This window comes from Pristis pectinata, chromosome 38 (genome assembly GCF_009764475.1).
Source record: "Pristis pectinata isolate sPriPec2 chromosome 38, sPriPec2.1.pri, whole genome shotgun sequence".
Lineage (NCBI taxonomy): Eukaryota > Metazoa > Chordata > Chondrichthyes > Rhinopristiformes > Pristidae > Pristis > Pristis pectinata.
The window spans coordinates 2,297,616-2,319,435 of record NC_067441.1 but is presented as its reverse complement, the minus strand read 5'-3'; the positions used below and the strand labels follow the sequence as shown (position 1 = coordinate 2,319,435).

General features: G+C 48.3%; 1 protein-coding gene across 1 annotated transcript in view; it reads left to right on the top strand.

Annotated features, from left to right (window-relative positions):
- The first annotated feature begins 1,749 nt into the window (after positions 1-1,749).
- The window catches only part of LOC127587035 (neutral alpha-glucosidase AB-like), a 57,688-nt gene continuing 37,617 nt past the window's right edge, over positions 1,750-21,820 (top strand). Inside the window, 6 exon segments of the mRNA XM_052045178.1 lie at positions 1,750-1,838; positions 7,549-7,650; positions 9,846-9,954; positions 11,106-11,233; positions 11,856-12,035; positions 16,206-16,271. Coding sequence (XP_051901138.1) covers positions 1,810-1,838; positions 7,549-7,650; positions 9,846-9,954; positions 11,106-11,233; positions 11,856-12,035; positions 16,206-16,271 — 614 coding nt within the window. The 5' untranslated portion in view covers positions 1,750-1,809.

The following is a 21,820-nucleotide window of genomic DNA, read 5'->3' as shown; positions in this document are numbered from 1 at the left end:
CTGCTTCCACCGTATCCCTGGAAGCAGATTCCAGGCACCTACCAGTCTCTGTGCCAAAAATTTGCCTTGTAAATCTCCTTTAAACTTACCCCCTCTCACCTTTAAGCTATGCCCTCTAGTATTTGACATTTCCACCCTGGGAAAAAGACTCTACGCTATCTATGCCTCTCTAGGTATTTGGCACATCCCCTTTGACCCTCACCAACTTGTACTGATGCAGTATAGAAAGCATACAGAATTAAAGTGGCAGGCAACGGGAAGCCCAGGGTCGACCCTGCGGACTGAACTCTGCTGCTCTGCAAATGATCACCCAGTCTGTATTTGCTTCTTCCAGTATTTTGGGGCTTTAAAAGTAAGTTAAAGAGATAATCAGAGAACTTTAAAGAAGGAATTTCGTCCACTTCAGTACAAAATCCTTTCTTTAAACTGTCACCGGCCACTGACTGCAACTGGAATTTTAAAATAAATGCCAATATTGGAAATCTGAAATAAAAACAGAAAGTGCTGGAAACACTCAGCAGGTCAGGCAGCATCGGCGGAACAGTTAATCTTTCTCTTTCCTCAGATACTGCCTTATCTGGTGAGTGTCAGAATCACAATCAGATTTATTATCACTGAAGTGTACGACGTGAAATTTGTTTTTCTGTGGCAGCAGTACAGTGCAAAGACATAAAATTAATATAAATTACAAAATTAAATAAATAGTGCAAAGGAAAGGAATAATGAGGTAGTGTTCATGGACCGCTCAGAATTCTGACGGCAGAGGGGAAGAAGCTGTTCCTGAAACATTGAGTGTGGGTCTTCAGGCTCCTGTACCTCCTCCCTGATGGTAGTAATGAGAAGAGGGCATGTCCCGTGTGGTGAGGGTCCTCAGTGACGGATGCCGCCCTCTTGAGGCATGGTGTCATTATGTAGTTATAATAAAGAACTACAGTTCCCAGTAGGCAATGCAAGGGGTCTCATGGGGGAACAGGAAGTGGCTGTAAAAAGGGAAAGCAAGCCACTCTGGTGTTGGTTAATAAAATGTTCAGATGTTAAACCCACGTGAAGTTTGTCTCTTGATGAAGAACGTGGTGTCAGAAGTGGGATTCGAACCCACGCCTCCAATTGAAGATGTCCTGGATGGCGGGGAGGGTTGTGCCCATGATGGAGCAGGCTGAGTCTACAACCCTCTTGCGATCCTGTGCATTGGAGCCTCCATACCAGGCTGCGATGCAACCAGTCAGAATGCTCTCCACTGTACATCCGTAGACATTTGTAAGACTCTTTAGGTGACATAGCAAATCGTCTCAAGCTCGTAACGAAGTAGAGCCGCTGGCGTGCCTTCTTCATGATTGCATCAGTGCGTTGGGTCTAGGATAGACCCTCCGAGATGTTGACGCCCAGGAACTTGAAGCTGCTCACCCTTTCCGCCGCGGACCCCTCAATGAGGACTTTCTCTTTCGGCAGCCACTGCCATCTATGAGTGTTTTCAGAATGTTCTGCTTTCATGACAGGCTCCTGCTGTGAAAGTTTGTGTCAATTTCGCACCCACTTAGGTTTGCAATTTGCCATTTAAATCTTGGACAAACTCAATCCAAAGCTCCCTGTGTGCAAACTCAACCACAGCTGCCAATCAATCTCAGGGGTTGACACCGGCCTGTCAATCATGTCCCCCCTTCCCCACCCACCGGGGAGGCCCCGCCCCTGGCAGCGGGCCGTCCAATCGGATCACGCTGACGTGTCGGCGCCGGGAAGGAGGCGGGGCCGGCGGGAGGCTGAAGGTCAGGTGCGCGCTGACGTCACCAGAGCGGTTGGAGCTCGGCCGAGATGGCGGCGCTGGCGGGCGGGAGGCTCAGGTAGGGCGGGCTGGGCGGGCGGGGGCCAGGGGTCCGGGGACCGGGCCGGGAGGGGAGATTGCAGCGTCCTGCGTCCCCGGGACCTGATTCAGGGCGGGTTGGAGCCGGCCGTCTGGTCCGGTTTGATTGCACCTCGTCGGGCCCGGGAGCCTCGGGCTCCCCCTCCGAACTCTCCCGGGCTGCAGCCCCGCTCCCTCCCTCCTCCCCCCCTCCCTCCCTCCCTCCCTCCCTCCCTCCCTCCCCCCCTCCCCCCCCTCCCTCCCTCCCTCCCCCCCTCCCTCCCCCCTCCCTCCCCCCCTCCCCCCTCCCTCCCTCCCCCCTCCCCCCTCCCCCCTCCCCCTCCCTCCCTCCCCTCCCTCCCTCCCCCCCCTCCCTCCCCCCCCTCCCTCCCTCCTCCCTCCCCCCCTCCCTCCCTCCTCCCTCCCCTCCTCCCTCCCTCCCCTCCCTCCTCCCTCCCCCCCTCCTCCCTCCCTCCCCTCCTCCCTCCCTCCCCCCTCCCTCCTCCCCCCTCCCTCCTCCCCCCTCCCTCCTCCCCCCTCCCTCCTCCCCCGTTCCCTCCCCCCCTCCCCCCCTCCTCCCTCCCTCCCTCCTCCCCCCCCTCCTCCCCCCCCTCCCTCCTCCCCCCCTCCCTCCTCCCCCCCCCTCCTCCCCCCCTCCCTCCCTCCCCCTCCCCTCCCTCCTCCTCTCCCCCCCTCCCTCCCTCCCCCCTCCCTCCCCCTCCCTCCTCCTCTCCCTCCCCCCTCCCTCCCTCCCTCCCCCCTCCCTCCCTCCCTCCCTCCCCCCTCCCTCCCTCCCCACCCTCCCACCCTCCCCCCCTCCCCACCCCCCCTCCCTCCCCCCCCCTCCCTCCCTCCCCTCCCCTCCCCCCCCCCTCCCTCCCTCCCCTCCCTCCCTCCCCTCCCTCCCCTCCCTCCCCTCCCTCCCCTCCCTCCCCTCCCCACGCTGCACCCCTACCCCCGGAGGCCGTGAGCTCCGTCCTGAAGCCCCCGCTCGGAGCTGGCCTGTTGATCCCCGGGGGCTCCCCCCCCCCCCTTCCCACCCCACCCCTGATTGCTGAACCACAGGGTCCTGCTGCCACCCTCCCCCTGCACCCTTTGCCCCCTCGGTTGCTGCAATGCAGAGGCGGTTTTACCCCGGCTGCCTCCAAGTTGCCGCTTATTCCAGCGATTCGAGGCTTTTGCATTCGTCCACACTCGCCTCTGCACCCGAAAGTTGGGTGTTTGGAGCCCCACTTTGCTGACATAGAACACTACAGCACAGAAAACAGGCCATTCAGCCCTTCTAGTCTGTGCCGAAACATCATTCCACTAAGTCCCATTGACCTGCATACGGTCCATAATCCTCCAGACCTCTCCCGTCCATGTATCTATCCAATTTATTCTTAAAACTTAAGAGTGAGCCCGCATTTACCACGTCAGACGGCAGCCCGTTCCACACTCCCACCACTCTGATTGAAGAAGTTCCCCCTAAACCTTTCCCCTTTCACCCTAAAGCCATGTCCTCTTGTACTTATCTCTCCTAATCTAGGTGGAAAGAGCCTACTCGCATTTACTCTGTCTATACCCCTCATACTTTCGTAAATCTCTATCAAATCTCCCCTCATTGGCCAGTGCAAGAGGTGGTCGTGCACTTTTGGAGGGGACTTGAAGTGGCTGTAAATGATTCTCTGTCCGTTATTGGAAGCGGAGCAGGGGGTCAGACTCGGATTAGTTTATCATCACGTGCAGGTGGAGTTCCTTGCATGCGAGAAGCTCACAAACTAAACAATGTACATCAAATGCAAGAGACTGCAGATACTGGAATCTGGAACGACACAAAAAGCTGGAGAAACTCATCGGGTCGGGCAGCATCTGTGGAGGGAAATGGACAGTCGACATTTCGGGTTGAGACCCTTCATCTGGCCCATCTCACTTTCCCCACATTCCTCTCAACTCGCCACCTCCCCTGCCAACAGATTTTACCACATATATCAATTGAAGTGGTGGTTGGTACAGATTACAAATGAACAGATTGATGTTTGGAACACTTCTCCACTCCCCACAGCTGACATCCCTTGCATCCACTGAGTGAACACAGTCTAACCACTTGGAGCTTGCTGGTTGGAAGGGATTTGTTGTGTTCCCATCGCAGCCTTGCTAGCCTCCTTGCTTAATGAATGCTGCCTAATGCAGCACTGAATAAATGAATATATTAATTCAAAACATTTGGTTTCCCTCCACTGTTCACTTAAATGCAGTCCCATTTTTTTTGTTCTGCTACAATCTTAATCTCTTCAAAACAATTGCAGCAAAATTTAGTGACTGGTAGGAACTTGGTATGTAGTCAGCCATCTATTGTAGATCCTGGGGATGATTCTAGGATAATGTCTTGGAAAGTAAGACTTCGAAAAAAATTTCTCATGACAAATGATCCCAATAATGTGTCACGGTCACACAAAAGTGATGATTGTCCAACTATTTTATCCTGATTTTGTGATTTGCAAGGCTTCTCTTTATAGAACAGGTGGGCGTGCAGAGATTGCTTTGAGCCTTACACTCCCTGTTTTAAAAGGTGTCCAAAAGACCTAATTCAGCAGATCACTAGATGGGTGTTTCCTGCCCCAGTAGCTCTGTATAGAAATGGAGAGAGTTGAATAGTTGAGATTGGCAGCAATTTGTTAAGAGTGCTCATGATTCAGGGACAGCAGGTATCCTGTTATCCATGGAGTTAAAAGTGACAGCTTTCTGAAAAGACTATTTTGTAATGGGAGGTCTCTTCCCCTGGGTATTCAATGGCATTGACAGTATTGAAGTTCCCATACAAAAAAAATAGGAGCCGGAGTAAGCTACTGAACCTCTCAAGCCTGCTTTGTCATTCAATATGATCATGGCTGATCTATGCTGGATTCGGCTCCTCTTTTGTGTCAATTCCCCGTAGTCCACAAATCTTTCAAATATTTATCTATCTCCACTTTCTATAATGATCTGGCCTCCACCGTCTTCGGAGGGAGAGACTTCCAGCGATTCAACATCCTCAGAGAAGAAATTTCTACACACCTCAGTTTTAAATGACCGGGCCCCCCCTTATTTTGCAGCTATGTTTCCTTAGTAGTGACCCTCTTACTATTGAAAACATCTCTATCAAGTTTCTCCAGCAGATTGTTTGTGGCTCGCTGTTACCCCCCCCCCCCTTAGGATCTTAAAAGTTTGAATAAGGTCACCCCTCATTCCCCTAAACTCCAAGGAACATGGACCATCCGTCAGAAACTTCCCCTTTGGCCACAGACTGGTCCGACTCAGATGAAAGGCTGAGTTGTTTTTGCCCTGTGTGTGCCTCTTAAGGCCAGTCAGGCACATGATGGCATACACTCCAATTGCCTGGATTAGTGTAGACTCTACAAGACTCAAATTTCATTCCATCCACATTAAAGCAATCACTTATAAGCTACCCCTTCACCATCTTAAACATCCTCCCGCTTTATTGCTAAGGCTGACCATCTGTAGTTGCACACCATCAATTTTCCAGGGCTTCTTCAACAGCGCTTCCCAAACCCACAACCTCTGCCACCCAGTAGGACAAGGGCAGTGGGTGCATGGGGGCACCATCCCCTGCAGTTTCCCCTCCAAGTTACAGACCATCCAGACCTGGACTTGAATCTGTCATTGCTGGGTCTAATTCTCAGAGCTCCTTCCCAAACAACAATGCAGCAGTTCGAGGGAGAGACCACCACCTTCTCAAAGGTGATGAGGGAAAGTAAATGCTTTTCTAGCCCATATCATTTGGAGAAGAAGTGTCTTTTTTTAAAAAAAAATTCAATGTGGGATTTCTGGCGGTGTTCTGTATAACAGCAAGACCTGTTTAGAATACTGATATTTCGTGTTGGAGTATGCCTGGGGTTGTTAAATTAGAATCACATTGCCGTCAATTCACTGTTTCTGTGACAAATTGCCAGCCATCTGTGAATTTGCCTGGCATTCTGCAACTCGAAACACAGCCAAGCGTAGGAAGTGCAAAGTCCTGGCTGTATTTAGTATTGTCAATTTTAACTCTGTTTGTGGGAAAACTAGTGGTTGCCAAGCAAAAGCAAGGGGGAGGAAAACCCTGCAGACACTGTATGTCTGAAATAAAAACAGAAAATGCTATTAAAAAAAACTCAGCAGGTCAGGCAGCACCTGTGGAGAGAGAAACAGATAACACTTCACTCTTGAGAGCGTAACAGTTAATGCTTCCACAAATGCAGCCTGATCTGAGTATTGGGATTGGTTTATTATTGTGACTTGTACAGAGGTACAGTGAAAGACTTGTCCTGCATACCGATCGTACAGGTCAATTCATTACACAGTGCGTTACATTGAGTTAGTACAGAGTGCATTGATGTAGTACAGGTAAAAGCAATAACAGTACAGAGTAAAGTGTCACAGCTACAGAGAAAGTGCAGTGCAATAAGGTCACAACAAGGTAGATTGTGAGGTCAGAGTCCATCTCATTGTACAAGGGGACCGTTCAATAGTCTTATCACAGTGGGGTAGAAACTGTCCTTAAGTCTGCTGGTACGTGCCCTCAGGCTCCTGTATCTTCCACCCAATGGAAGAGGAGAGAAGAGAGAATGACCCGGGTGGGTGGGGTCTTTGATTATTTCCCAACATTTTTATTTCAGTTAATTTGATGGTGGTTCTCCCGTTAGGGCCCTTGTAGGTGAGTACGTCAGCAGGCAGCTCTTTCTTTCTGAAGATGTGAATTCTATGTAAAAGGACTGAGGAGAAAGATGTATAACAAATGTTTAGCCCTGGATACTGGAAGCAGAAAATTCCCCTTTACTTAATTGTAACAACACAGAAGGAACCCATTTAGCCCATCAAGTTCATGCTAGCTCCCAGCAGAGCAAGCACATCAGTTCCATTCCCCACATTTCCTTGTATCTCTGCAATTTATTCTTTCACGTATGCCATCAATTCCCCATTGCTTCTTTTCACCACTTACACTAAGAGTAATTTATACCAGCCAGCTAACCTACCAGCACATCTTTAGACCGTGGGAGGAAACCTTAACACCAGGAGGAAACCTGTGCAGTCACAGGGGGAATGTTTAACCTTCACACAGACAGCGCCCGAGGTCATGATTGAATCCAGTTCGCTGACTACTGCACTATCATGCCATCAAAATAGTGCCAGGAGATTACCACCACCCCCCAAGCAGATTGAGGCCTTGGCTCTCTGTTGTCTGAGAGATTCCACCTCCCACACCAGTCCTTCAGTACTGTGCTGAAGTGTCAGCCAAGGTTTCAAGTTAGAATCTATCACAAGCCTTTGGGAATGTAACATCTGAGATAAGAGGAGCTATCGTTATTAGTCACATGTACATCGAAACACACAGCGAAATGCATCTTTTGCGTAGAGTGTTCTGGGGGCAGCCCACAAGTGTCACCATGCTTCCGGCGCCAACATAGCGTGCCCACAACTTTCTAACCCGTACATCTTTGGAATGTGGGAGGAAACCGGAGCACCCGGAGGAAACCCACACAGACTTGAGGAGAATGTCTAAACTCTTTACAGACAGTGGCCGGAATTGAACCCGGGTTGCTGGCCCTGTATTAGCGTTACGCTAACCGCTACACTACCTTGCCTGTTCTGAAGGTACTTGTGGGTTTTGTTGGTGATGGGGTGGGGTGCAGTGGGGAGAGAGTGTTGTCATTCTGCACTGAACGGTCTGATTTTCAATGTCTCACTTTCAGCCTCCGACAGATACTCCTGGCCTGGGTGGCTCTTTACATTGCTCTGACAGAAGCTGTGGACAGAAGTAACTTTAAGACCTGTGAACAAAGTTCATTCTGCAAGTAAGTGTTGAGTAAATCCATCACGGTCTTCAGTATTTCTCTTAAGTGATGCAGGCTTTCCACATCCTTGTTTGCTGGTCTCCGAAGGGTCTGTGAAACATGTTTAGGCAGCAGTAAATGGCTCTTCTTTTTCACCTTCAGGTAAAAAGTATTGTCATTATAATGTGAAGGAACGTTATCTCAGTGCCCCAGACTCTTGTTCCTCATTTTCTTCCTGGCAATCTACCCACTGACCTTCCCTTTCTCAGCCTGAGGCTTGCAATTTGGTGACATTTAAGTGCTGTGTTTCTGTGACGCTTCTTATTGTGATCCAAAGAAATTTCACTCGGCCACTTCCCTGGGATGTGAGGGCTGCCCTGTCATAAATGGCTAAAGAAATTGGAGCTGTATTCTTTGGAATTTAGGGAAAAAATGAGGGATGAACTTATTAGATCGTAAGGGGTAGACGCTGAAATGTTTCCCTGCGTGGAGAGTCTTGGACAAAGGGACAAAGTTACAAGATTAATGGGTGGTTAATTCAAACTGTGATGCATCCACTCAGAGGGTGGTGAATGTCTGCAACTCTCTTCCCCAAGTGTTGTGGAGGCTGGATCATTTAAAGACAAGGTAGATATATTTTTGAAAGATCAGGGAACTGAGGGCATTGAGGTACTGGCTTGGAAGAGGAGTTGGGGCCTGGGGCAGATCAGCTATGATCATTAAATGATGGGGCAGGCTTGAGGGGCCGAGTGGTCTACTCCTTATTTTGTGTTGTTTTCACAAGCTGCTGGCCTCAACTGGATGTGTCAAGTACTTTGGTATTGGTTTATTATTGTCACCGAGGTACAGTGAAAAACTTGTCTTGCATACCGATCGTACAGGTCAATTCATTACGCAGTGCAAATACATTGGGTTAGTACAGAGTGCATTGAGTTTGTACAGGTAAAAACAATAACAGTACAGAGTAAAGTGTCACAGCTACGGGGAAGTGCATTGCAGGTAGACAATAAGGTGCAAGGTCATAACAAGGTAGATTGTGAGGTCAAGAGTCCATCTTGGGTGAGTAGCTGAGAATCTGGGTGACCTTCCATGCCAGAATGAGCTGGCATTGTCTGCCAGCAGCACTTTCCCACTTCCATCTGTCCTTGGCTCCTTGTGGTACTCCAGGCCAGTTGCATTGTCCATCTGAATCTTACTGTGAGCACTGTCGGTCCATCCACCCTTGTGCTCAGTGACCTGAACTGCAACCCCTCTGCTGTGTTTTTGTTTTGTTCTTTCCCCTTCTCAGAATCCTTCATGGCCTCCATCCTTCCCTATCTCTGCAGTCAGTCCGGCAAGACCCTCCCTCCGGTTCTGGCTGCTCGTCTTCCTCGGCCCAACTTCTGGCAGCCACACCTCCTGCTGCCTGGGCCGCGAGTTCTGGAATTCCCCCGCTAGCTCTCTCCACCCCTCTTCCTGTTAAAACCATCTTCTGCGCTTTTGGTCACCTGCCCTATTATCTGTTTGTCGGGCTTAGAGTCAATTTTTTTAACTCCCCTTTATAGTGCCCCGGGATGTTTTACGACGTCAAAAGGGTCTGATTCTGTGTTTGGAAAAGATAGTTGATGTCCTTTATGACAGTTTAATGTTAAGAAGGCCAGAAGGCAGAGGATCAGCATGAGAGGAGGCTGTACAGTCCATCGAGTTTATGCGAGCTCAGAGCAATCCCATCCCTCCATTAAATTTACCCTGTAACCTTTTCTCCCAACATTTCTGTGACTCACCTACTCGCTAAGGGCAATTTACAGTGGCCAATAATCCTACCGACCTGCACATCTATGGAACGTGGGAGGAAGCGGGAGAAACCCAAGCGCTCCCAGGGAGAATGTGAAAATTCCACAATGACAGTGTCGGAGGTCAGGCCGGAGGTGTTAGGGTTAGGGTCGCACTTCCAGGAACCCCATCTCCTACACAACCTATCCAATGAATCCAGGACCATGCTGCTGAGTCCGAGCTCATTTCCACCCACCCACGATAGAAGAAGGAGCAGACCGTTTGGCCGCTCATGCCTGCTCTGATGCACTGCCTCCTCCTGTCTGATAAGCTCACTGGAACTACTGGTGCAACTTGACCTGACTGGGGGTTGCGTCCTGCTGTAGAGAAACAAACCTAAACCGGGTAGAGACGCCTGATACCTTCTGGCGCACGGTATTGAAGCTTTTTTGCATTCTCTCCAGACGACAAAGGAACATTAAACCAGAAAATTCTCCGTATCGAGCGCTGCTCAACTCCTTGGAGGTGACTGAGAAAAGCATCAAGCTGCAGCTAATCAATGAAGTCAATAAGGTGAGTGCCTACAAGGAGCATGGATAAAGCAGGTCGTTCACATGGGCACAATAAGACCTGAGGCTTGGTAAGGACTTGAGACAATCATTTCAAGTGGGCAGCCTGTATGCTTTCTACATCGCATGCTTCAGCGAGTGCCCATTTCCTTTTCCCACCTCTGGGAATGACAAGATGGCCACTGCCCAGCTCGCGATGGTTAACCTGGAAAAGCCACAAACTCTAACCTTTTCGGGGATGGTTTACTTGTGGCTTCCCGTGTCCTGTTATCCTCCTCCAAGCATCCATTTACTGCCGGTCACAACCAGAAAGGGAGGGTTTGCACAGAGCCGATCAGATCGGAAAATGGAGGGCGAATAACTGATTAAAAATCGTGCTGAGGGCAAGAGCTGTTAGCGCCGTTTAACTTCTGCAAGTGGAACAGGGTCCTGTTGAGCAAATGCAGTGGCTGACAGCCCCTCTTTGCGTATCTGAAGGGGCTGCTGCTCAAGTTCTGGCTGCAATTCAGCCCGACGCTGCTGATCCACAGTCACCCGGTGCGGCGCGGGGTGGGTCGCGCGGGGGATCTCCTGGTGGGTCGCGCGGGGGATCTCCTGGTGGGTCTGCTGCTGGGCCTGGCCAAGCTGGCCATCCACGGGTCCCAGCGGCAGGCAGCCGAGGGTTCCGGCTGGTCAGCCTGCCTGCCTGCCTGTCTTCCGTGCTTAATCCCATGCGTGGGTGTCCTTGGACAGGGAGCACGCGGTCTCAGTGGGCACCCTGGTTGAGATCCACGCTTAGTGGCCCCCTCAGCGGTTGTGTGTGTCATGGACGGTGAGAATGTGATTCTTCTCTGAAGTGTTGCATGGTGCGTTTGGCAGGTGTTTATCTTTGCTGTGTTGCGTGTGCGTTTCACGGGTGTTTAGCATTCTTTTGCTGTAGTTATGTAGATGCTTAGTTTGTTTTCTCCTTTTTCTGTATTAGTTGTAGTGTATTGACACTGGTTGTCCTTTTGTAGTGCTTTTAGTTAATAAACATTTATACTTAAAACAAAATGGCGAGGGCTGGGAAGGGGTGGACGTTCCTTCCAGTCACACCTGACTGCGTTTTACTGTCCCGCCCTGCTGGAGTTGTACACAGATGTCAGTATGCTTGTGTGTGTATGTGTGCTTTTGCAGGTTCCTCTACTGCTTGAAGTGTACGGTCTGCAAGGCAACATGACCAGGATTAAAATTAACGAGTTGATTCCATTGAAACCCAGATACGAGGTCCAAGATGTATTAGTACAAGATCCACCTACTGTACCGTAAGTTGTACACATTGTTAGTTGGCTGCTTGATTTGTTTTCCTCTCCAATCATAAATAATTCCCATAATTGTGATTATTAATGCCACTTAAGTTGTGGCCTGAGGTGATCAGGACTGGTCTGGGAAGCGAAAGCAGTGGCTGGTGTTGCATGGGTTAGATGCAGGGTATATTCTGCCCAGCCCATCAGTGTGCAAGGTTTTATCGAACATCTTGTTAAATGAATGAGCAGCTCCTTTTGTTCATTGCAGACCTTGCTTTGCATCGCTGGGGTTAGATGTCAATAAGGACGTGTCCCTTGCAAAACGTATGTAGAGTAAACAACTTGGATGGCATTTCCCCATCCACTGTGCTTTACAGGCTGTGCCTTTTGTGCCCTACTCTACCAGTGAATTGTGCAGCAGTCCTTCTGAATAGGGTAGACCACTGGCGAAACACTGACTTTTCAGCTGGGGTCCCATACAGATGGGGATTGGTTAGACTGAAAGGGTAGCACTCTGCACTCCCCACACCCCCCACCCCACCCCACCCCCAAGGTCAGTTAGTGCACCCACATCTGTAAGCTTTTCCTCTGACATTGATCTGAAGCATTGGAAATGAACGGTGCTGTCTCTGGTTTGTAGCCTAACGGTTATCGGGAAGGACGAAAGCAGCCTAGAGCTGGGTTTCGGCAACAACCTGTATAAGCTGATCATCACCTCCAAACCGTTCAGGATGGACATCATGACTGGGAACGAGCTGCTGCTCAGTATCAACTCCCGGGGACTGATGGTGTTCGAGCACATGCGCAAGAGGAAGGACTCGTGAGTACCTGACTGCCTCTGTTAACGATAAACAGGTGGGGGGAAAATATTCACCATTTCCTTTCTCTCTCTTCCACCATCCTCCTAGACTGGCAACCCTGGAGCGAAGGCAAACTATTTCTATTATTATTTTCTGCTTGTGTCACCTAAGTTCATTATTTCATCTGTTAGAACAACTTTGTGGTGACTCTAAGCTCAGTTCAAGTAGAACCACCCAAAAATCTTGAATGTTTCTTACTTATCTCTTGGCCTGCTATAGCCTGAGTGCTATCTAACCATCTTACTGTCAGGCCTTAAAATACATCAACATTTAATCTCGGGGAAACTGGTCAATTCCACCTGGCTAGTCCATATCTGTATTTGCTCTCCGTGTGAGCAAACCGCTCTTATCATGTTTATTCGCCCTGCTCTTGTATTCCATTGGTCCTTTGTCCAATCTAATCTTGAAGGTTGATACTGTTTTCCCCTTTATTTCTAAGCGTTAGAACTGATTCACCAGCCTCTGAACTCTGTTGTGAACTTTCTCTAGTATTCTGGTCTAAATCTTTTAATTTTAATCTTGATTCCATTTCCCTTGTTCTGGAGTCCTCACCCCCTCTCTCATACTGCAACAGTCTGCTATCTATTTTGCCAAACCATCTCAGGATTTCTTGACCATTATTCCCCCCGCCACCTTTACGTGCATTGTTCTAGTGATAATAACTCCAGATAAATATTTATCTCCTCATGCTGAGAACCAGCCTGCTTTTGAATCTGTCAACTTGCCACGGAGGTAATGTTCTTTGCCACAGTGTGGAGCCCAATACTGTGAGTGAGCCCCTATTAAAGCTTTGGAAGGGGCAGGACATGTGGCCTTTCAACCCGCCTCCACCATACATCAAGATCACACCTCTCACCTCAACCCCATTTTCCAGCACTATCCCCACACCCCTTGACTTGCCTACTGCCCAGAAGTCCATCGACCTCAGTTCTGAACAATCGTGACATTAAGCTTCCAGAGTAGAGGATTCCAAGGTTTCACCCTCTTATGAAACAATTTCTTCTTATCTTGATGTTAAGTTACCCACTCCTTATTTTAAAACTGTGCCCCTGGTCCAGGAATCCCAGTCGAGAGAAATGCCTTCCCTATATCTGGCTGGTCAACCCCTTTAAGAAATTTGTAAGTTTCGATGAGGTCTCCTCTCATTCTTCCACTTGGCTTGTGTCCTTTACATAGTCTCATCGTTACCTTTTTAAGTAATCACCTTTTTGCATTCTTAGTGCCCAGTTACCTTGTTGCTGTCTTTTTAAGGAAATGAGTCTCTTCACTCTTAATGAAAAATGCCTTATTACCTTGCATTTGGAAAATGCCAAATGTAAATTTTTCTTTTATTGTCTTATTCTCTCATCGTATCACTTTGTAGTTTCATAAGAAATAGACGTGGCGGGCAGGCTATTCAGCTCCTTGAGTCTGCTCCACCATTCAATAAGATCATGGCTGATCTTTTACCTCAGTACCATTTCTCGGCATTACCTCGGATTCCTTGATTCCCTTCATATCCAAAAATCTATCCATCTGTCTTCAATATATTCAGCCTTCACAGCCCTCATGGGTAAAGATTTCTGAAGATCTACCACCCTCTGGGTGAAGAAGTTATTTTTAAGTTTTGATCCTTTAGCTTTCCATGAAGACTATATTTATTATAACACAACCTTCTTGGCTTGCTTCCAGATCATTAATGTGTTAAGTTTACAATAAAATCCTCTAAATAGCTTTCCTGAAGGCAATGTACGATGCACCTACTTTTTTCCTCTTCCTCCTACCCCTCTTGTTTGGGATCAGACTGTTTATCATTAAATTGTAAAAACTAAATCTGTTATAGAGTCACACAGCACGGAAACAAATTGGTCCATGCCGACCAAGATTCCCATCTAAGCTTAGTCCCATTTGCCTGTGTTTGGCCCATGTCCATCTAAACCTTTCCCATCCATGTACCTGTTCAAGTTCCTTTTAAATGTTTGTGTACCTGCCTCACCCACTTCTTCTGGCAGCTCGTTCCATATACTGACCACCCTCCGGGTGAAAAACTTGCCCCTCAGGTTCCTATTAAATATCTCCCTGTGCCCTCTAGTTCTTGGCTCCCCAACCCTCGGGAAAAAGACTGAGTGCATTCACCCTATGTATGCCCCCCATGATCTTATACACCTCTATAAGATCACCCCTCATTCTTCGTGCTCCAGTGAAAAAAGTCCCAACTTGCTCAACCTCTCTCCATAACCCAGTCTCCCGAGTCCTGGCAACATCCTCCTAAATCTCCCCTGCAGTCTTTCCAGCTTAATGGCATCTTTTCCTGTAGCAGGGTGACCAAAACCAAACACGATATTCCAAATGTGGCCTCTGTTGGGCAAGACTAAACTCTGAATCGGTCAGAACCAAGGCTTGTTCACATTGTAACCAAATGCCTTGATCATGTTTGCAGTGGGTGTGTTGGTGATGGTGGAGGATGTTGGATGTCTCCTCCTGAGTAGTACCGATGGAAGTTAGACACATGGATTTGTCCAGAAATTGTGTCTGATCTTTGCATTGAAGTAGGGTTTTATTCCATGCCCTGCAACAGCCTTTACTGTGTGTTTGAACACTATTTACCCTTCCTTTCTCCTTGCCTTTTGTCCCTGAGCTATTTGTGCGATGTTCAGCTCCCTCCAACATTACCTCCTGGAGTCTCCTGTATTCTAGTCCATTTAGATTTTCCTGTGTACTCTGGCCTTGAAACACTGCCCTGTTTTCTAAGAGTTGTTACCACTACTTCCCTTCACAATCTATGTTCTTCTTTTCAATATTTTACCCACTTCCTGTCTATTCTACCCTTCCCCACCCCCTTGCTGAAGATGAGACCCTCTGTGGGGAAGGTCTCCACCCTGTCACTGCGTACACTTGATCCCTTGTGTCAGTCTGGAGAGTAGAGAATTTTATGTCCTTGTAGGAGCTGGAGGAGAGAGAGAGAGAGAGAAAATACCTTTCTACACAGTGAAGGGTGCGATGCATCTTCTGTATGAAGGGCAGGGCATCCTCCACGTGATTGGTGGATTTTTCCCATTCACTTTATTAAAAATATGTGAAGTGTTAACATTGCTTTAGACTGTCTTCACTGTCTCTAATTTTGCTTGGGAGGGGAAAAGTCTGCCGGTCTTTTCTGTCCAGTTCAGCTGTTGTGCATCTCCTTGGACCATCCCAGTGATTATAGCAGTCACATCGCTGCCTCCTTACCCTCCCTGCCGCTCCCATGCCCTTTGAAGCTGTATCCCCTCAGATGTTCTGTTTGATTCCATCTGCTGGACTTCTGACTTTGTCTCCTTGCCAGAGAGGGAGGGTGATCCAGTATGAATCCCTCTTTACATTCCCTACTGGAGTGTGGATGTTAGGTGTGAATGGAATGGGCCTGGGCTGTAATATCACCCAGCATCTGAAGATCGTGTTGTCTGTGCCACGTCTCCCACTCTGGAGCACTGTTCTGGCTACTGAGCTTGTACCTCGCACTGGGGCAGAGATTGCAGTAATTATTGGGAACTTGAGCTCCTGATTGTTCTCGATAGCCTCTTCATAGAAACATAGAAAACCTACAGCACATACAGGCCCTTCGGCCCACAAAGTTGTGCCGAACATGTCCCTACCTTAGAAATTACTAGGCTTACCCATAGCCCTCTATTTTTCTGAGCTCCATATATCACCCCAACGTCAACGTTGCATGCTGCAGCGCTTTACGGACCCGTTGAGCTACTGAAGCCTGATGATTTAAGGTGCTGGGTTCTCAATAATACAAGAGGATAGGAGCAGGAGTAGGCCACTCGGCCCCTCAAGCCTAGCCTGCCATTCAGTATGATCATAGCTGATCTATGCTGGCCACAACTCCTCTTCTATGCCAGTTCCCCACACTTCAATTCCTCGATCTTTCAAACATTTCCCTATCTCCGACGTTACTCCCCACTCTTCAGCCTCCAGTGTTGTACTGGATCCCATTAGTTGTGGCATCAGAAGACGGGCAGATTTTTCTTCCTCTTTCTGCAATGTATGAATTAGTGGTATTTTGCTGTCTTCTGAACTACGTCAACTGAAAACTCATTTTGTTTTTATTTTGTTATTCTTTTACCCCATTGTTTTTCCTCCTTTTTTTTCTTTGCAACTCCCCTCAGTTACACGGAAAAAATTAGTAGCACAGTCGGTAGCATGTGGAGTAAGATCAAGAACGTGTTCATTAGGTAAATGATGCACCAACGCTGTCTTTTCAGTCCTGTTTGTGCTGTTGCTTAGGGTTGCAACGATATTAAAGGGATGTGCAACGGTGGGGAAACAAGAAATGCTCCACACAGCTCCTCAATTTTGGAAGCTCCCCTTTTAAAACCAGGCTGTGAAATTAGCCAAAATATGTAGAGTTTCCATAAGGTACCTGGGGGAGGATATTTTACAGAATCAGAGGAAATATTGGGAAGACTAGTGACTCGTACCTATTTCGTTTACCTTTCTGATGTGCCCCTGAAGGCTAATCGCGGCAATATATCCCGATCAGTGAGCTCCCAGTACACCCAGGTGCGAGGCAAGAGAGGAACACCCCTGTGGTAGAACCATTTGGGAAGCATGAATCCAAAGCTGCCTGTACCCCTCAAGCATGCTACACTCACTGCATGTGTTAAAACTGCATGCAACTTGTTTTTCCTTTTGCACTGCGCTTCTAGATGGGCTGAGTAAAATATCTATAAATATTTGACTTCTGTATCTCAAAACCCAGAAGGGCTTTGCGTTGATTGCACGGCATGTTGTGTAGAGGTTAGGTTTGGTAATTTGCTCAGCAGCCTCCCAGGCTAGTTGTGTTTATTGGATGTCAAGCTCTGCCCCTGGGGAAGGGAGTTTGTGGGGAGGGGTCGTCTGTTGAATCATTGATGGGTGTCCGCTCACCGGGTCAGGAACTGCTGAGCAGAATCCAAAATAAAAACAAGGCAGATGTGGACACAGGAAACTGCAGGTGCTGGAAATCTGGAGCAGCACAGAAAGGTGCTGGAGGAACCCAGCGGGTCGGGCAGCATCCGTGGAGGGAAATGGACAGTCAGTGTTTTGGGTCAAGAAGGAGGGGCGATAGCCGGGGAGAGTGGTGTAAGAAGCTGGGAGGTGGAAGTGACAAAGAAGTTGGAATCTGAATAGGAGAGGACAGTGGACCATGGAATAAGGGGAAGGAGTAGATGTCTAGACTTCTGAGTGCTAGGTTTTTGTTTTAACCTTAGGAGTCACTGAGGATTATTTCAGTGGAGCAGTGTGTTGTTGAAGGTGTCTCTCTCAGCCTAACCTCACCACTGAAGATGCATGCTGGTTTCACTATTCCTTACATCCCATTGGGGAAAAACGTTGGACAGGGGGTCGATAATAAATTCCACCCAATCCTGTGGGATTTCGCCACCACCCAACAGGTGACTCCTTCCCAATTTTTCTTCCAGAGTCTCCCCTGCCCTCCACCCTTCCCAGCCTCTGCTCTCTCATGGTCATACGGCACGAGAACTCAGTGTCCAAGCTGACCATCAAGTACCAATCTATACTAATCCCATTTACCATGCTTCCTCTGCCTTGGCTATTCAAGTGCTCATTCTGATACTTAAATGTTATGAGTTACTGCCTCCACCACCCCCCTCTATTAAGGACATTTTTCCAACGAAAGTGTCTTCCTGACCCTCTTTTATTTAAAACCAAAACTACTGTGATGGATTTGGAGAGAGGGGTGGACGGGGAATTGGGAGGTGAAAGAGTGAATGTTGCTGTTTTTTTTTGGTCAGCACTCTAGTCTGGGAGAGGGATGCCCCGTATAACAATAGTACTTCCACAGCAACTCTCCCTGGCCAGCTATACTCGTGTCTCCCTCCATCTGCTGAAGGTAATCGTTGGGTGGGAGGCAGTAGTGCATTTGAAGCTTCAAGTGGTGCCCCTGCACTGGAGGTCCACTGGACCAATCCTGATGGTGCCTGTGCTGTTGTGTAGACTAGCTTCAAGTTATTAGGGGAGGGCTTACTTGCCTCTTGGATGATGCATGCTCCCTGGTCAGTGGGGATCCGAGCACATCCTGCTCTTCGTGGGCTAGGCAGGAGTTATCTCGTCCACCTTACTCAAACTACAGAGTAAAAATAACCTTTTGGTTTTGATTGGACACTGACAGGACAAAGGAACCAATTGCTGTTTCAGAGGGGTGGTATCTAGGAGAAACGTCCTTGCTGTCAAAACGGGAGGAGGTGGGAAGTAGGATCCCATTGCTTATCCTACAATCCGATCCAGCGTAAATAGGATGGGATTGTCGGATGAGCAGTGGTGTTGTGGGGGTTGAGGAGAAGGGTGACTGCCTTAGGCTGTGCCCATGCTTTGCCTCTCTGCTTGTTGTGCTTTACTAACGTAACAAATTATCTCTCCACCATCCCCCCCCCTTTTGTTGGCCTTTTTCTTTCTCCACTTTGCCTCGCGGGTATTAAATGCATTATCATTGTTTGCTGGTGCTGCTCTTTCTTGAGAAGTAACTCCTGTAGACTAGTGTGGCATCTGCACTCTTTTATCACTGGCCCTTGCTCTTCCTGCTAAAGTAGAGCTCCGATAATTTGGCACCCTTTGGACTGGTGCAGGACTGGCAGATTTTCTGGGTTATTGGATGTCACTCCCACTAATATTTTTCTTTTGCACGTTACATGGTGGTATAATAAATTTTCAGTGAACCTGATGAGTTGAAAGAGAGCAGGTTGTAGACAAGCACTGCTCTGTCCACACAGCCAGCTTACACTGTGAATGTCCTCCAACTCATGTTCCAGATTAACCAGTGAATCAGATGCCAAACGGTCAGGATGCTGGATTATTGGAGTTTTATTACTAACGCCTTTGTTCTCCCTGTGGTTCCTCCTTGCCGTTGGCTAGCAACTTGCTGGGATGTGGCTCACTTGGTGTTCCTGGGGTGCATGAGACACAGGAAGCCTAGGCTGGCAATTCCCCTCCCCCAACCTATTCCTCCTCTAGCCTTGTCGATCCCCCTTCTCGTAGGGGGCAGAAGAATCTTTGCAATGATGCACACATCCTGCCTCTCTGTGGCACCATCAGTGCTTTAAACAACCCACCCCCCAACCCCCCCCGGTCCACAATCTGCCATCCCGCCTCTTGGTTAGAGGACAGTCGCCGGGATTGGCCCGGGGCTGTGAGCAAGAGGAGGTGAGAAAGGAGCTACTTTGGAAGCACGAGCAAACCTTGTACAACGTTGCAACCCTAAAACAAAACTCAAAATGGGAATCTGCCGCTTCTAGCTGCCTTGTGACTGGAGAATGAAACTGTCCCTTTCCTGTGTTTGCTAATCACTTGGAACGGTAATTGCTGATTTGTCTGTTTTTTTTCTCGGATTTGTTTTAAACGCAGATTATCTGCAGTGGCCCTGAGAAGGAACCTTTCCTGGGGCTTAACTGCCTGCCGCTACTTGATGGCTGCACACCCACTTGTACCGAAACTGACCACGTTTAGCTGAATGCCGGTTTTTTCAGTTCTCTTTAATGTGCCGAGGCATGACAGGCTGAAGATGTCTGAATGTTGTAGGACACTGATTGCAATATTGGCTTGCAGGTTCTGGGTTTAATTATTGGTTGCCGATTCCACTAATCCTATCAGGAGGATTTTTTTTTGTGTGGTGGGTGTTGGGCAGCAACCCTCTGGTTTTTGGGACTGGGGTTGGTTATAGGGGAGGGAAGTTGGTTCCTGGCTGAGGAGATGGTGTCATGATTGTCCTACCAACAGCCCCTATTTGATGCATCGAGAACAGTGACTGGAGTGCGACAAATATCTTTGCCTCATCAATGTAAGATGCATGCCGATCCCTTGAAACCCAGCTGAAATTTAACTGTGCAGGGATATATCTTAACATTTCATGCCAATGACCCGTTCATCAAGTTGACTTTAAACGTTACCTTTTATCTCTCCACAGATGCTGAGTGATTCCAGCATTTCCTGCTTTTATTTCAGATCCACCAGTATTTTACCTATGTATCACGTATATGATTTGCAAGTTTCTGATTTGTTCTTGACGCTCTTCTTGCCCCTGTGACAGTAGAGGTGACCTGGTCGTTTTAACCAGTGGCTATGCTTCCTGTCAAATGAAGTTCATAAAGGTTGGATGTGGGGGTGGGGGGCGGTTACAAAGTATGAGATCCAAGGAATGCAAGTGGTGGAGGTTGAGTTTGAACAGTATTGTACACCGTCAGAACACTATGTACGGTTTTAGTCCTCATGTTACAGGGAGGATGTGATTGCAATAAGGTTGCAGAGGAGATTTGAAGATGTTCCTAGGGCTGGACACTAGTTATGAGAAGAAGCTTGACTGGAGGTGTTTTCTTTGGAATAAAGCAGATTAAGGGAAGATCTCAGGGCTATGAAATGAGGGACCCTCCTTTCCTCAACTGCCACGGCCAGGAATCGAATCCCTAAGGCCTGGTTCTGTACTGTGTGGGATTTCGACATGCACAGCCATCGGGAGATTTTGAATAGATTCTGCATGGTTCCACTGCCCTAACAGCCTGCTACTGCCACAGTGTGCACTATTCTCTGTCCTGCATGCAAGGTTGACACCATGCCCTCGTCTTGCGAAAGGGTCCTTGAGAAAAACTAGTGGTTGAAGACTGCAAGGTCATGTGACCATGGACTCCCTGGTACAGGATTGGACAAACTTGGTCTATCTCAAATAGGAGGAGGAATAGAGTAGGTGTGTGGGGGGGAGGAGGGGGGTGCGGAGTGGAGAAGGCTCCTAGGCAAAGCCAGGTTTTGCAGGCTGTAAGCAGGGATAGCGGGTGGTTCAAATCCACCCTCCCTCCTGTTCTAGCAGGCACTACTGATTGCAAATTAATGTTGGGATTTTAAAATCAACTCTGTTCAAACCTCCAGCAGAACACCTCTCAGGTAGATGAAAACATAAGGAAATCGAGGGCAAATGTAACTCTGGGTTCTGGCCCCGATTTGTCGGTATTAAGGGGCATGTGTACCATTTGAGAGCCATGGTGGAAATGTCCTTCTCCTCGAGTTGGGTAGTCTTGATCAGAAGGTAAAATGGAGGAAGGTTGGCAAGGGGTATGTTGGAGTCGCCAGTTTGGGTGACACAGGGATCAGTGAGGGTTCAGCAGCAGCTCAGCTGTGGCAAAGCTTTTTCCTCTCTCTTCTGGCTGTGCTGTTGAAGGACCCAGTAATCCACCTGCTCTGGCTCCTGACTTTGGGCCGATTCTGTAGTTCATTTGATGTGGGTCTTCAGGGTCAGATCCATCGATTGTTCCCATTTAATTTCGGTAGTGCTCTCTCCTGTGTGGCTGCTATGGTTTCGATATTGTATTAGCAGAAATGGCCCAGACTGAAGAATTGGTCTGTTGTTGGAAGCGCAACCTGCTCTTAGCCAGTCTCAGCTGGACAATTAGCCTCTTAGCAGTTGAAGAGGTAATAGCAAATCGACCCAAATTCCTTCACTCGTATGCTGCCAGCTGAGGAGACTTTGTCCATCTTGTGACTCAGTGCCCTACTGTCAGTCACAGCTAGGTTTGTACTGGGTGCAACTGTGATTTAGTGGGCATTACTTTCCAGATCCTGTATGCCTTTTAAACTACTTCCTCAATGTGTCCAACAAACTACACACAAGTGTCCCTAATCTGTCCTTGTACTTCATTTAAACCATGATGTCCTCTAGCTTTTATCGCTGCCTCGCATTCTTACTACCCAGCAGTAACACTTTGCATTTCTCGGTGCTGCATTTCATCTGTTAATTCCACCA